Source organism: Pundamilia nyererei, unplaced genomic scaffold (genome assembly GCF_000239375.1).
Source record: "Pundamilia nyererei isolate P.nyererei 1_Seehausen unplaced genomic scaffold, PunNye1.0 scaffold00011, whole genome shotgun sequence".
NCBI lineage: Eukaryota > Metazoa > Chordata > Actinopteri > Cichliformes > Cichlidae > Pundamilia > Pundamilia nyererei.
In genome coordinates this window covers 4,143,426-4,160,566 of record NW_005187412.1, presented here as the reverse complement: position 1 = coordinate 4,160,566, position 17,141 = coordinate 4,143,426, and the positions used below count along the sequence as shown (strand labels likewise).

At 38.0% G+C, this 17,141-nt stretch overlaps 1 protein-coding gene across 1 annotated transcript; it reads left to right on the top strand.

The window, feature by feature from the left end:
• The first annotated feature begins 3,593 nt into the window (after positions 1-3,593).
• hp (haptoglobin) lies at positions 3,594-9,912 on the top strand. Its single transcript, XM_005724247.1, has 4 exons — positions 3,594-3,664; positions 3,939-4,027; positions 8,388-8,671; positions 9,194-9,912. Exons 1-4 carry the CDS (start codon positions 3,636-3,638, stop codon positions 9,752-9,754), a joined length of 963 nt encoding a protein of 320 aa, XP_005724304.1. The 5' UTR covers positions 3,594-3,635; the 3' UTR covers positions 9,755-9,912.
• Positions 9,913-17,141: the final 7,229 nt, after the last annotated feature.

Sequence of the window (17,141 nt, the reverse complement as noted above, 5' to 3'; positions counted from 1 at the left end):
ATGTTTGGCCTCTCATGTGTCTCCCCCCACCCTCTCTCATCTTCTCTCTTTGGTCCTCGGTGCTCTGAACATCTGTCATGCTGTTGTGTCTCAGAGCTTCTGTTGCTGTTGAATTCTCACTTTCAGTCCACGCCTCATTATCTGCATAGACTCTTTGTCCTCAAGCTTATTGTAGCTTTCTTACATGCTTTCACTTTTGAACTTTTCACGTGCCTGTGCTGCTGAAAATCATCTCTAGCTCCATTTCAATGGCACCCATCGTTTGCCCCTAGTGGTCTGGGCCCATGTGCAAAGCTTGTCTAGCTTGAGGGTCACATCCATCCTCTGTTGTTTTCCTCAGGGAGAAAAGACTACAGCTTTCAAGTGAGACCTCCTACCTTCAAATATGATTGGAAACACTGAACATCAGGTTTAAGGACACAGCACTGATTTGTTCTTGCCTTAACAAAATCTCCACGAGACGGGCTGAAGTCATTCAACAGCAAATGGAGATTGAAATGGAAATTGAAGCATTCGGCTGAAGAAATGTTGATGAGGCCTGAGGAATAAACAACAGTGTACGTGCTGAGCAGCTTTATGTAACTTAATCCTCAAGGGGTTTGTAAATCTGCCAAATAAATAGGACATATCCCATGTTATAGTCAGGGAGCTATAGCCTGGTTTCTGTTCTGGTTGATTACATTTGGAGGCCTACCAACCTGAGTGACAGGTCCTTTGATGGTACAGCACTGTCAGCTATACATACTGTATCTATTGCTGTGTGAAGCCTGCAGACAAACTGAATGGCTCAAGCTCTGGTGGGAGTCACACTGTGAATAATCCAACATAAAACATGCAGTATTAACCTGAATGAAGTTCCTATAAGATCAGGGACAACACATGTGTTAGTGATTTGTCAACCCTTCCTTTCCTTCTTTTTTACTTTGTTTCCACAATCAGAGGAGTCGCCCTCTGTTGGTCATCATAAAGAATGCAGGTTTAACTTCTGTCTGTGTACATTTTTCCTGCCATTCCCACATACTGGATTGATTCATAGCAACTTTACTCAACCTTGCCTTCCAGAGCAATGCCGCTAACAAAGCTGGGTAAAGGACAAACATTTGTGACATTTTCTGTCCCAGAAAAATATTTGCATGATCTGAGTAGTTCGCACCCACTGACACGGTGATGAGGTTGAAATGTGGACTTTCAGAGAACAGAAGGGCTTCCTAAATGAACAGCTCTGTGTCTGACCCAATTAAAAGTGCACTCGCCTGAGTGTCATCTCCTTAGCACCGCCACCATAAAGTGACTTACCCTGACATTAGTGTTAGAGTTTTAGGGTTTTGCTACCAAGTTATGTTCTTAAACTGATTACCCGTAGGAAATGTTTCTCAGGGCTCCCTAGAAGTCAAATCTTCACACCCAATTAGACTATATTTTAAGTACAGAGCATGAATATTAAATCTATCTAGTCAGTTACTGATAGTTTTTAATGCATGACTGAGAATGAGAGCATAATGGCCTCCACACATTTTCTGTCAGTACTCATAAAAAAATGAACACAAAATAAAATGTGTCAGGCCAGCACAAGCTGCCAAAACAGCTTCCCTTCAGTTTGGCATTGATTCTGCAAGTCTGAACTTTACTGGAGGGAAGAATACGATTTGTCCATAAGCAGTTCCCTCAGTTGGTCTTTTGATGATCTATCGCAGTGGTCCAAAAATCCTCAATACGTGTTGCAAACACTATAACATACAAGACTAATTCTGTGTAGCATGTAAATAAAAGCGGAATCCAATGCAAATCTCATATTTTATTTACATATCGAACTTTTTTTTTTTTTAAAGTGTCATTTTAAGGAAAATATTGAGTCTAATTTGAATTTGATGTCATTGACATGTCTCAAAAAACTTGGGACCGGGCCTGTTTACCACTGTGCAGCATTCCCTCTTCTTTTAACAGCAGCCCATAAATGTCAGGAAATTGAGGACAGCCTCGTCTGATATAGGATTCTAGTCCTGGGCCTTCTTTGCCATATTTTTGTTTGATGATGCTCCAAATTGTTTTCAGCTGGTGAAAGGTCTGGACTGCATGCAGGTCATGCTGTTGTAATAGATGCAGTATGTGGTTTACCATTGTCTTGCTGAAATATGCAACGCTTTCCCTTAAAAATAAATAGTGAGAGCATATGTTGCTGTAAAACCTGTATATACCTTTCAATACTGATGGTGCCTTTTTCACATGTGCCAATACTGCCAATTCCAAACTAATACAGCCCCATACCATCAGTGATGCAGGCTTTTGAACCTAGCACTGTTAGTCCCTTTAGAGGGTCACATCTTCCATGTTTTCCAAAAATAAATACGAATTTTGTTTTATCTGACCACTGAACACTTTTCCACTTCAATTCAGTCCATTTTAGATGCGCTTTGGCCCAGTGAAGATCGTGGCAATTCTAGAAAACATATGTTCACATATGTCTTATTCCTTGTGTCATAGAGCTTTAACCTGCGTCTGTGGCTAGCATAGTTAACGGTGTTCCTGAGCACATGCAATGATTTCCATGACAGAACCATGACTATTTTTAATGCCGTGCTGCCTGAGGGCCCAGAGATCATAGGCGTTCAGTATCGATTTTCGGCCTTGTCTCTTGTGCAAAGAGATTTCTCTCAGAGTCTTTTTATCTTATTGGGCCCTTTGCCCATCTTTACTTCTGAGAAACTCTGATTTCATTTTACACCACATCGCAACATTTTAGGCATTAAGGCTGTATGATTCTTCCTCTTGATAGTTTCAACCTTGGTTAGACCACTCCCAATGCGAAATAAAGTTATAATCACTAATAAGAACATTGTAGTGAACACAGACGTGTTTTAATCGCACGTCTGAGTAACCTCTACACAGCCTCTGTTAAATAAATGCCCAAAGCCTCAATTCTGGACTTCCCACCATGAAACACATCTAAATTATTCCAGCACAAGGTAACTATTTACTTCCATGAATCTGATGAAATGCTGCGTTTTTGTTCCCTACAGACAAACCCATTCATCTGAACCTCGTTTTGTGTAATAACAAAATAAACAGAACACAGTGTTGCAAAATACTTCTCATCCACAAGTGATAGCAGTGTGTCAGAATCCGTCAGCACTGTTTATCTTTAGTAAACTATGAAGTAAATCTATGACCAAAGTACAAACTGTTATACTTTGCAAAATTAAAAAACACAGAATTACAAAACCTGCAGTTCGTTAGATCCACTGCTGAGCTAAAGTGTTAAAATACAAAAAAGAAGAAAAATAAAAAAATAGACTAAACCAGCAGAAATTAATACGTTTTACCACTGTGCTATGGTATTTTGCCATTGTGCATTTTTATACTTAATTTAATTCAGTTTATTATACAACAAAATATATATAACAAAAGATGGATATGCCCCAGATTGTATGCACCCTGACTCTAGTCTTTAGAGAGCGTCTGAATAGAGGAATAAAAGTCAGATTGCACAATTATTTATTTTAGATTTCAGGAATCGATGCTTTTGTTCTAAACAGAAATTTCCAGAGCAGAGGTGTTGCCTCTGAGCAGATATAAATACTCCCAGCAGAAAAATGCACAACACACTCGACAGAAGAGACTTAGCATTGTTGAAGAAGATGAACAGAATGATGATCCACAGAATGGCGTAAGTTGGATTATTTTTTGGTTTTCATCAAATCTCTCAATAATTACAATCCATAAATCAAAGCATTGTTTTACCATGAAAGGTTTTCCATTCGTCATCTATCATTTCCTACATGCTGTAAATCCAATGCTGAAATATCGACCTCAGTAGATAAATAACTGACTCCTTACAGTTTCTCATTCTATTTTTTTATCTGCTCCCAGCTCCACCGACCCACAGAAGCAGAGGCATTTTATTTTTATTCATCATTTCTCTCTCTTGTTGTCGTGTGAAGGTTTTCTCTGACTGTGGTCGTCCTGGCTGCGTGGGCCTGCCTGGCAGATGTGGCTCATGCTGAAGAAAGGATGAAAGCCTCTGTGTTAGGTAACACATATACTCTTAATTCGAAATAAGCTTTTTACTTCAATATTTCATGTAACAAAAAGGTTTCTGCATGGTATAGTATTTGACCAGCCAAGAATTTAAAAAACAGCCTTAAAAAGCAATGCTGCTTTGAGTCAAACTGAGACGTCAGCACGCTAACTGGCTCACCGTGACAGCTGATATTTAACAGATATGTTTATCATGTCATATCTTGCTTTATAAGTAAGCCAGTGATGTAAATATCCATGTAAGCATTCTAACAATTGACATTAATTAGCACTTACTACAAAAAGAAGTCATTCATTTTGCAGATTGTAGTAACTTGTTTTGAATGTCAGCAGAATAATCAGAGGTTATCACAGCTAAAGATCAGTCAGCCAGTATAGTAGGCTCAGTTGGCCTCGGAATAAGAAATAACAGCATAAAGTCAAATAATTCAAACAAGGATAGTTAAAAGTATTCAAGCATCATCAAGTTACCCTGAAAGCTGATTCTCTTATCTCAATGTTGCGTTTTCAGTTGGAGAAGCATTTCATCGCTTCTAAAAACCACAAGTTAAAAAAATCAAAATCAAAACGCTTGCAGTTTAAATATGGGTCTCAGTAAAGTTCAGTAACGTTTAACCAAAACTAAACTAAAAACTACAACTATATGTCAAAAGACATTTTTGTTAATTACATATAAACATGACTTTTAAAAATAATTAACTGTAACTAACTGAACTGATTTTGTAAATTTGGAAACGTAACTAAAACAAAATGACAATATACAGGGAATACCCCTGTGATATTGTTGTGTACATGAAATTTTATGGTAATCCATTCCAGCTTTGTTCCGATAAATGAGTGTGGAACAAACCGTATTTTGACTTACTGCCATACTCTCAGATTACTGTGACATTTACCACTGCACTTCCTTCAGTATCAGCAGCAGCAGCCGCTTTTTCACTTCAACCACCCACAAAGTTCAAAGCTGTGAAAAAAAACAGTTTTCACCAGCTGTGTCAAACGTAGAAGTGGGCTGTGAAAGGGCTCCAAATCATGCCAGTTGGGTGGGCTTGCAAATTAAAGTAACAGCTGCAAAAAATTGTTTGTTGTTTTTAGACTTTTTTCCTATATTGTTGGTCTATTTTTGCAACCTAACACATTTGCATACCACAGTGTGGTGTGAGAGCTGCCAAAGTTGCTTTTTTTAAATGCAGGCTGTTCATCAGTTCTGTAAATGGGTATACCATTCAGTTTGATTACTGCAATAAAGCTCTTATACTTCTTTAAACTAAAAGGGAAGAATTTATAAATATCAGGTTATTAAATATGAGTTTAGTGGTCAAACCCACTTGAGATGAAATTGGGCTTCATGTATTCCTTGAAATAAAATGACTTTGACACCCTTGGGTTATAACGAAACCTCCTCTGCAGCTGCTGTTCAGACAGATAACTCCTGCATTAAATGACACGTGCTTTCCTGAGGGATCTGAGGACTGGTGACTTTTTTTCCCTTCATTTGGCTCTGAGGCTACTGCCTTTGAAAGGTAAATCTTCTGCTTCCCTGCTTCTCCTCAAACAGCTGATAAAAACTTTACAATAATCCAAACAATCAGTTTTTAGTGAAAGATAACTGAACCCACTGGAGACGTGATGAAAAAGACATTTTTAATAAGACAAAGGATGCTATTGTTTACTAAAAATATTAACATAATGAGACAAAGAAAACAAGAAATGTAGCACAGATACTAAATCCATTCATTGTTGCTGTGATGTGTTAAAATAATAAGTTGTTCATTTCTTGTAATACATTATGTGCTGTACTTAATACAATAAATGAACAAAATATTGGAACTCATTCTTGGTATATTAATTCTGCCAGAAGGATGTAAAATTAGAAGAAAATTGATGATAGTCTTTCAGTGCTGAACGGAGCTATCAATATATTAGTCAAAGCGGTCTTCATGATTATCTCAGCCACACAAAAGACTAGTGGATGAAAAGCACAGAGAACAGATTCCATATTTTGCTCCATGATACATTATTTAAAGTCTGTTGTTTTTGAAAAGGCTTTTTAGAGCAAGAAAGTGTCGTATTCAGATGGAAAAGCTCTGCTGAAAAAGCAGGAAGAGATAACAATATTCTTTAATGACTGAAGGGCACAAAGTAAAACGTGACAAGCCTGACATCAAGCAGGTCATGTTTTATTAATTAGGTTTAAGTTCTACTTGAGGGGAAAATGGGAAAGAGCAAAAGTGCTGTTAACAAAGCAGAAATGCTCAAACTGACAAAGTGTCCTTAAGGTCTACGCCTAAAACAAACATGTTCTAAATATCCGTTTATGCAGGAGGTCTCATTAAGACAGCGAGAGAGAACAAATTAGAAAGCAGCAAAACAGGATGAGCGAGTCAAACATAACATTTGTGACAGTTTCAGGCAATGAAAAAATTGCAAGCTGTTTTTTAAAACAACAACAACAACAACAAATGAATTAGAATTTATGGGAATACCAAAAAATTTGTGCTTCATTTAAAAAAATAATAATTAAGATGACAATAAAAGTCATCTCAAAGCACTTTATACTATAAAATGAATGAAAACAAAGATACTACAGGACAACAAATCTATACTCTGTACTTGCATTTGACCAGATGCCATTGAATTGAATGGTTTACATTGTGTTTATGTGACAAAATTACATGGAAAATGTACATGTGATCACATTACTTAAAGTCAGCATTATGGGCATAAATGTTGTTTTTTGTGCAAATTATGTAGGGCTAAGAGTTGCAGCAAAGCACAGTAGTTTACTTTAAATGTTTAATTTCAACCAATTTGAATGGGTGGATATATTTGAAAATTTGCGATGACGATATAACTGACGATGTAACTGATGTGAGACAAAATAGTTTACAGTGCAAAAACCCTCCATCAATGTATTTTCACTTAAACAAGCAGCAGTTTTTTATGTGCATTAAAGCTATATAAAAATGTAACAGTGCAAATGCCTTGCTGACAGTTTAACCAAAAGGCATTTGCATTGGAATATATGGACATATCCTGAGCATAACCATGTATAATATCCACAAAAGTTAAAAAGAGGTGCTTTGCAACATGAAACTGCAGTGTGCCAAATAAATAAGTCAAATACGTATTTTTCAGATCATAAGGTGCACGGGATTATAAGGCGCATTAAGCAAAATAAAGCAGTCAGATAAGTCTAACTTTATTCAACTCATTCTTCTTGCTTCCTCCACTTCTTCACCATTGACTCATTAATGCTGAATTTTCTCGCAGCTGCTCTGTTCCCAAGTTGTACTGCGTGACGCCTTGAGTTTAAAATCCGCTTAATACGCATGTCTCTTAACAGGTGCCATTTTGGGGTCCTTATACACACACAATACGGTAATATTATGTTGAAGCACAGTACGTATCACTCCGGGAGGCTCCTGACTACGGTAGCCGTAATGCTCCGACAATCCATCAATCATTGCGGGTTCGTAGCTTAGCAAAGTCGTACTAAAACATTTGACAGATTTTTGAGCGCCGTGTACGACATAAAATGGGTTTGAGGTCAGTAAACACAACCAGAATTCATACATAAGGCGCACGGGATTATAAGGTGCACTGTCGATTTTTGAGAGTGCCTTATAGTCGGAAAAATAATCTGAATTTTACCCATATTCTATCGCGATATTTCATTTTCTTATCCTTGCCTAACATTATACCTGTACTACCGTGAATGGTATGATATGGGCCAGCCCTAGTCACCAGTCTCACAGGTGTAATACATAGAGACAGACAACCATTCGCACTCACATTGACACCTATGGGCAATTTAGAATCATCAGTGAAACTAACCCCAATAACTGCATGTTGGACTATTTGAGGAAGCTAGAGTACTAGGAGAAAAGATTCAAACTTCACAGAAAGGTCTTGGCCAGATGGTGGAGTCAAACTCTGGACCTTCTTGCTATGAGGCAACAATGCTAATCACTACACCACCATGCTGCCCTCTGTCAGTCACACTAACCCATCTAAACACATTAACTTAAGACCCAAACTTTTGTTAGGATTTAGTTGGACATCACAGGTAAAAAATGTATCCTTTTTTAACACAAAGTATTTTAAAGAGGTTGATAATGAGTTTAAACACTTTACTGAGCAGAATTAAAGTATGAGGTGCCGGTCGAGTGTAACGTCTAATGTCCCAGTATGTGGATAAATGGTCTCCAGAGGTCAATAGTTTTTGTAAAATGTGGATGGCGAAGCTTTTTTGTGATGAACTTAATTGTGTAAACTTGAACTGTAGGCCAAGACAATATTTGACAGGATCGACAGGATTATAAATAAGAATGTCTGCGTTAACTTCCCAGCCTCCAGGACAGCATCTGTCCGCTCCAGGCGAATGGTTGGTGGGAAACTGGCTCCTCATGTGCCCTGGCAGGCCATGGTCTACATTGCTGAGAGCATACTGGATGGAGGTTATGCAGGCGGTGCTCTCATCTCTGACCGCTGGGTGTTGACGGCTGGAAGAAATCTTTTTGTTAGGAAGAGTCGGGAGGACATTCAGGGACAGGAGCCTGTCATCCCTAAAGTGTACCTGGGAATTACAAAAAAGGATGATGCTAAATCTTCCAATGAGGTTGCTGTTGAGAAGGTGAGGAAAGGAAACTGTTGTAGAGTCAAGAATTATATTATTTTACTATATGTTTGTTTTTCTTTTGTTTTCTTACTCTGTCATTTCCATACACACCATGTTTTTAAGGTTCCACAAGTTTATAAAATCATCAAGTATGTGGATATCTTTTTCATTAAAGTCAAAGTTAAGTCATGAAAGGATTGCTTTTTAACACCACATAGTTGCTAGCATTTCTGAGCTTAAAGAAATTTGTTCAAACCTTCAGGGTGAGTGATGTGAATTCTACTGAATGAGACCAAATGATTCATGTGAAAATATATCACCGTTTATGAACTTCTTTGAAATCTGGCATACTTACGTGTCTTTAGACCTTAAAATTTATTATCAACGGGAAATTTGTCATCATTTTAATGGCTCTTACTTCATACTTCATTACACGTTTATTCTGTGTTAGGAAGCACTGCTTGAAAGTGAAAAAAAAATACAAAGCTAAATGCAACATCAAACTTAAGAACAAACTTTTGCATTTCCCTCCTGCAGGTTGTTCTCCATCCAGGCTTTCAGAATCAGTCTGACTGGAACAACGACCTGGCTCTGATCCAGCTGAAGCAGCCTGTCGTTATAAATGATAAAGTGACCCCCATCCCATTACCAGAGAGAGGCCAGGACCTGGCCAAGGCCGTGCGTGGGTCAGGAATTATCACTGGATGGGGCTGGGGACCCCTTCTCACCCCTTCTCCCTTTCTCAAACACATCGTAGTCCCACTGGCCAATCACTCTGAGTGTAGGGCTGAATATGAAAGTCTTGCACTCACGCCAACTGTAGATGATGACATGATCTGCACTGCTGCCACAGAATATCAGGAGAATGTCTGTTTTGGGGATGCAGGTGGCGCTCTGGCTGTCACAGATCCTGAAACTGGGGACATATATGCTGCAGGGATCCTTTCCTATGATAAATCCTGCACTAGGTACAAGCATGCAGTGTATATGAAGCTTTCCTCGTATTTGCCCTGGATCCACAGCATTATGAGAGGAGATACAGACACATCAACTGCTGTGCGCTTTGAAGCGATGTCTGCGATGTACAAAAGGCAGTAGTAATTCGGCTGTCCTTTAAGTGTTGAGGAGGTGTTTAATCTGTGATTTGTTTTTTTTTAAGTGCTTGTGAAGTAACACCTGTTGTTTTGTATCATTTAAATCTGTGAAGAGAGGGAAAAATACACTGAATTTTTTTTTTTTTAAAAGAAGAAGAAGAAGGAACAGACATTAAAAGCAATCTCTCTCCTTTCATCTTGGACAGTGATGTCATGAAGCTCCTCAAATAAAGGCTATCTCATCATCGTCATCATCTCAACTATCAATTACTATGTGTATCCATCATTTACATACTGCCTTCTTGCAACTCGCTGAAAGTTGCGCTTGTTTCATGCTCATAGGAAACTGCACCTTTCGCTGTCAAACCAGTGTGTTTATCTCCCGTTAAGACTCGAGCTAAAGCTAAAATGCTAGCAGATTTTTTTTCTGGTGGTTTGCACATGTTCCTTGTGGATAAAGCACTAGTATTTCACCGTTAACTAAGGAAAGACCAGTATACAAAGCAAGCTGCCAGTGTCTCAGCTTTTACTGCTCTGGGATCAGTTATGATTGCTGCTTCATATGGAAACACAATGACCATTAGCAAGTAAACAAGCTTCAGTGATATAGCATCGTAAACAAAGGAGTTTCATCTTGCTAACCACTTTGTCCAACATGTGGGATGTAAAATTTGAAAAAATTGTTAATAATTCATTTAATACAATAACAAAGAAAGCTCTGATGATGTGAGGTCTAATAAAATACAACAGCTCAGTTATCAAATTATGGAAGTGTTCACGTTATGTTGTGCCAAGGTTATAACAGAAATCCATCAGCTGCTATGGAGCTCTACTCAAAGACGGTATAATAAAGATGTGACATTAATATTACCCACTGCTATCTGACTCTTTATTTTGGGACCATATTTGGATGAGTGTTGTGCTCAGTTATTGGCTAGTTAGTGTTAAGAAAGAGACTCTAGACCTTCACTCATCAAAATGTAAGCATAAACTTACTCTTAAATGGGATTTCTTGTATTTGGCAATAACCAATACTACTAGAAGGCTAATCATATTAAGTCCTCCAAAAGCACAAGTTACTCAGTAACTCTAATTAATGGCCATACATCCACTGATACACATGCATATTGTAGCTGGCTGTGGGTAGTTTAAAGAAGGCTGACCTACTTTTGGAGCTGCAAGTGGCCATTTGAGAAACATTGGCATTGGCATAATTTTTTAGCCTTGGAGGTTCCCATTTGGCTCAATTTTACATTTTGAACTAACACTTGCAAGCGAAACACAACTCCACAACACTGGTGAGGAGTTCTGTCAAGGAAGAGAATGCTGCTGCTATTACAGCTCTAAAATGGTAAAACTGCTTCCTTTTAGCTAAGCTGTCAGTCTGAGACTTTTGGCTGGTTATGTGGTGAATAGATGTTGCCAATATCAACTAGTTATGAAATGATGTAAAAGGACAAATGGGTGCACAACCTTTGGACCAGTGACTATGCAAATACGGATGTAGCCACCAAGTCCTGCTGATCCATCTCAGCTTCTTAAAAAAAGAAATTATGAGCATGGGTCAGATTTGTTTGTGAAACCAATAACCTTTTATTGTCCTCCTTGATGTTTCTAAAAGGGCTATAATTTATGAAAGAAAAATTATGTTGTATTCAGAATGCTCCGTATCATCTTTTACTGACTTTCAAAAACTGAATTTTATTTTGTCTACTTTCCTTAAACACAATGATGTGAGACATCATTGCTGATACAGGTGTCAGATTAATAATGTGTCCTCATGAGGAACTGCTCTGCGCAGACGTGAAGTTTCCCTGTTGCCCATTCTGAAAAGAGACTTAAGAGCTTCAAAGGTTGAGACTACATTTCATCATGTGCAGTCATCAGCGTGAAAGCAAAAGTTAACAATAAATCAAAAGAAAATAACCCAATTCAGAATTTGAGGACTTAAGTGTTGCCTCCACATTTTTTTTCTTTCACCTAGAGCAGCAAGACTTCAAAGATATTTTTGTCTGGCAGGTGTGTTCACTCTGCCACAAATCACGAACTGTCTCAACAACAAATGCCCTGAACAGTGATATGACGACAGCCGCCTGTCTAGTTGATTCAATGTGATAGCAAAGATAAAACAGAAGGAAAAATCAAAGTGTGGAGGAGAGATGATTGATTTTATACCTCGGAATCTTTTTCATTGTATTGTAAAGACAAACAAGTTTAGGTCAAGGAGACAGGCATAATGAGACTGATGGTCTTTATTACTATCATCTCAAATATATAAGTGAGTCATTTCATCTGCTTGCCATAGTCCCCAGCCTCCACGATGGAAACTGCTGCTGGCTTTTATAAAATTGCTCAAGAAATGAAATACTGTGATTCTCTTCCTTCTTCTCATTTCTTCCTCCATGCATTTCTAATTATGGTGATTTTCTTTAGTTACTTTATCTTAAAAAAGGAGGAGAGCAGGATTTTACCAGGAAAAAAAAGAAAAGAAAAACTTATAAGTCAACCCAAGACAGTCAAAAATCATATTCTCTCCAACATTTCCAATAGAGGCATCCAGGAAGCGTGAAGTGATGTAAAAGTCAGTCTCATCTCCATGTTTACTTACCTTGTTTGTTACTTCCTGTTTTATTTTGATAGCCTGTCATCTAATATACCAATACATACATGTGTTGCCACGCTGCCCTTATATCCTCCCATGTTTTTAAACCCTCTGTTTGCTTCTGTTTTTTGTTGAGTTCCCCATCAAGCTATGCGTTTTCATTTAACAAATCCATTTGGGGCCTTTTCTGCCACACATAGCACGAAACTTGACAATATATCTTCACTCCTTCTGTACATGTTTCAACCGAACACTTTGATGTCTAAACAGTTTGAAATCAAAGCAACAACTAAACTAACTCTTATGTTTTGGGACTGTAGGAGGTGAAGACGTGGTACCAGGAGAGAACTCAAACTCTTTGGTACCTCTGCTCTAAAAGACTGCAGGTGACTAGGAGGTTTAAACCAAACTGCCTCACTGTACCAACATACTGCCCCTGAAACGAGACATCAAAGATATTTATCCTTATTACTGACACCTACCATTCATCGTACCACAAATGTAAGGAGCTTCCCATGGCCAGGACTTTCCCTTGAAAGCTCACGATTAAGAGAAGAAAACATGAATTTACAGTCCTTTCTTTGGTGGTCTGACTGTTTTTATACTAATTCCACGTCTGTAAATCACTTCACGATCTTATAACAGCTCACTTGTCTGGCATGCTGACAGTCCTGGGCAGGAACAATAGAAAAAGAAGTTCTACCCCTTAAGCTGCTCGCTGAAGTGTGCGCAAAATCATTTAATGCTTTGACCTTTTTTTAGCTGAAATAAAAATCCAGAGAGTTAAAAAGTACTTCTTTTTTTTTTTATCTGATCTGCAGCAGAGTGCAAGGAGTTCTTCTCCATGGCTGTTAAAATATTAATATCCCTGTCAAACACCATTACTCTCTACCAGTGTCAGGGAGTGCTCTGTCTGACTCCATCACCCCTGAAAGCACCAGCATAGGTCACAGCTGTAGAATTAACATGGACATTTTTTTTTAATGCATACTTACATTTTTGTTTAGTTTATACAATCATATGCATTAGTTCTTAAACTGAATTCAGTTTTTTTTAACTGCATCTACAGCAGAAGTAGACTATCATTCATGTTAAAATATTCACTGCTCTCAACTGCCACTTTACTGAATATTTGTTACCCAAGTTCTGTAAAAACACCAAACTTTTAAAGATGAGACAAGATTTTGGAGGTTTATATGTCACATCTGATGAACTGTGGGGCATGAGGCCAAACAAAAAGAGGTGTCACACGTAAAATTCAGTTCAAAGTTTTAGCAGGTCCTGAACTCATATGGGTTCATCTTGACAGGAAGTCATTATTGTTGTCATCTAGTCATTTTTATTCAAGCTCTTTATTCAGACTTCCCAACACAGCCCTGTTCCTGTAGTTCCCGTCCTGCTTATTTGTCACAACAAACAGGAACTCAGTTTCAAGGCAAATTTACTCTGTAAATGTAATCTTCATGGGAACGAATGGGTCTTTGTGACACCAGTTCTGCAAAATAAAGCTATTTTCTAAGTCAGTCAGTCAGTTAGAAGTGCGTTGTGTACTCAGCTGCTGGTTTATGTACTCTGTTGTCGTGGGTAACTGGGAAACAGAATCCTTTTAGGCTTCACTGACCATTGCCATATTCACTGCACTGCACGTTTTTCGATAAGGCAATAATAGAGCAGGATTTTTTTTCCTGTCATTTGTTAATCATAGATAGCCTTATTCGTGGTAGACGTGCTTGCTTGGACACTTCCCTTCAGATTTTATCAGGAAATAATAGAGTCAGCCATCAAAACAACTGTAAGATTAAAATATAAACCAGTCTTTGTGCTGAAATGCCAGTATCTATCCTCCTGATTTCTCTTTTTTTCAGAATCATTAAAATCCATTAAAGAGTATCCATGTCTGTATTCAGTTTTTACATATATTCTTATACGTGATAATTATCATGCTTTACTGACACCTCGACTGAATTCATCAAATAGATATTTTAGTGCTGGAGTGATGTCATCTAGCCTGAATCTCTTAATAGAGCTGAGGTCTCAAATTAAGCACGGAGGGGATCCGGCTTTTGCAGTTACAGCCATGAGACTGTGGAATAACGTTCCGCTCAATATTCATACTGAAAAGTCTCTACAGTCTTTTAAACGCTGTCTTAAAACTCTATTGCTTTGTAGTCAACCTTGTTGCTTTTAATTGTGCTATAGAGATCAAATTACCATGGGCAGCCCCTTTTTTTATTGCGTTGATGATGCCTCTATTGAGTGGAGGAAAGTAACTACATATTTTCACTCAGGTACTGTAGTCAAATATTGTGACATTTATTCATGCTTGTATGTATTTATGTTTAAACATATGCCATTTTGAATGTAATAATCCAGATAACAATGTACCATAGGTTAAAGGTCATACAGCTAACATTTTTAAATCATAAAATAAACAAATTATTAAATAATATCAACAGTCCTGGCATTATGTCACTGGTGACATATGGATTGCTCTCATGTAAAAGCATTTAGGAAACAGGCTAAAAAATACAGTTATCTTTGAAAAACTGCTACTAATGATAGTAAAATAAAGAAAAACACTCTAAAGTAATGTTATGTAAGGGTAAAGTGATTTGTTCACTGTTTGCAGGGTTGGCAGTTTGATTTCTGGCCCTTGCACATGATAAAGCATCTTTGCGCAAGACTGTTGCCCAATATTAAAGATGCAACATCAACTATCAGTGCAAGGGGCGAAAAAGAAGATATCATTGGGCAACTGCTGTAACCACAGGCCTGCTTGAGCTCAAGTTAGAGAGATAGGTTAGGCCAGACAAAAGTATTTAGGCTCCATGCAAATCACTGGTGCCTAAAGTCTTTCACATCACACCGTTATTTTTGTTTTTACTTACACTCTACTTCTTGACGGGAACCAGTATGTTCTTCTTTAAAATACTGTGTGGTTTAGAGAGGAACTGAAATACTCTGAGTCCTCTGCAGCTGTGCCTTCTCAGGTTCTGACACAATGGGGAGGGATGATGGACCTAATGGGTATTAAATGCCATGCAAATGCCAGGACTGTCACGCCTTCCTGCCCAGAGTACAACCAGTTGTCATGACTCAGCTGTGTATTGCCTTTGAAGTTTGGATAATAAGTTGATACTACGGTAAGTCATTGTAGACCGAAAATCATATATAAAGCTTAGACATGTGTTTAGAGAACACTTTTTTTCCTGAGGGAGGGTTTTAGCAGAGGCTTGCAGAGCGAGGAAAATAGTAACAGGGAGAAGTTTACTCTGCGCAGAATCTTAAGCAATTTATCGTTGTTTTCTGAAAAACAACAGCATGCCACAAAAAGACAACATGCATTTAAGTGCAACACTTCAAAGATGTACACTTCCTTCTGCAACCAATTACAACAAAGTCACTATTGTAGCTGTGCGCCACTGCCGCTGTCATAAAACTGTGCCACTGTGCTTTTTCCTCCTCAGTTTCACAAGTCGTTGTGCAGTGAAATATAAATCTGCAGTATGTGACACCCTAAAACGCTAAATATGATTTGACTGTGCCTTTCAAACTGTATATGTGCACAGTATAACAGGTACATTTTGGAGCCATTGTTGTTTAATTGTCTTAAGGTCATATTTCAGTGATTAAATATTATATTAACAGAATTGATTTAAAAATCAAAGATCTCCAAACCCATAATACAAACAAATGGTTTGTTTCCCAGAATTAAAGTTCTCTTCAGAAACACAGACTCTGCTTCTTCACCTGCACCACATGTTTCAGACCATCAAAGAATTGTTAATATTAGATAACAATAACCCAAGTGAATGCAAACTCCAGTCTTTAAAAGATTATTTAATTTAATAAGAGAAAAGCCTACCTGACCCTGTGTGAAAAAGTAAGTTCGCATCTTCTACCAGAAAATCCTGAAGGAGAATGTGCAGCCATTAGTTTATACCCTGAAGCTCAAACACACTTGACTTATGCAGGACAACAACAAGTGGTCTCTTCAAGATCCTTTGGGGTGACCTTAAGCAGGTTCATGCACAAAAACCCTCCAGTGTGGCTGAACTGAAACAATTCTACAAAAAAGAGTGGGCCAAAATTCCACCATGATGAAAGATTAATTGCCAATTATAACAAATGTCTTTTTGTAGTTTTTGCTGCATGTGGCACAACCAGTTATAGGGAGATATTCACATAGGACCAAGAAGGAGAATATTTCTTTTATCAGACTGGAGGATGCACATGTTGTTTGTATCAGTGTGATGTAATATGTGTTTCCTTTAATAGCCACAAAATCTATAGGATACTGTAGCTAAACAGCGAAATATAGAGAATCAATATGAGATGATGCTTAACAACAAGAACGTGTTTAGTCTAATAATGAATTTTTAAATATCAGGATCATCAATCCATTCATTACCACATAGAGTACGACCTCTTCCTGACTTATTCTTCCTATTACCGGTTTTAGCGTAGACTAAATTACTACATTCTTGTCATAGTAGTAGTCGTTTATTTACCAAACACAAAGTAACTCACCTGTACATCTGAGACTTGGTTCAGTTTACCACATCAACATGTGAGGCAGAATCCCCACTTCCACACTGCCAGAGTAGTACTGGGCCCTATTTCAGAAAGCCGGTTTAGTGCAAACTCTGAGTAAGTATACCCTGAGTTAACGAAAACTCTGGGTTTTCGGTTTCACAAAGCGAGTTTAGATTAATTCTGAGTGAGTTACTATGACGACACACTCCGTGAAGCTAACCTGCCCCCTAGCAGGTTTACTTTAACTAACCCT

What these genes read in the sequence shown, in the direction of transcription:
- hp (XM_005724247.1), top strand. Translation starts at nt 3,636, where the DNA reads ATGAACAGAATGATGATCCACAGAATGGC. An exon ending in ATGATGATCCACAGAATGGC is followed by an intron (nt 3,665 to 3,938) that starts GTAAGTTGGATT and finishes TGTCGTGTGAAG; the next exon opens with GTTTTCTCTGACTGTGGTCG. An exon ending in GATGAAAGCCTCTGTGTTAG is followed by an intron (nt 4,028 to 8,387) that starts GTAACACATATA and finishes TTAACTTCCCAG; the next exon opens with CCTCCAGGACAGCATCTGTC.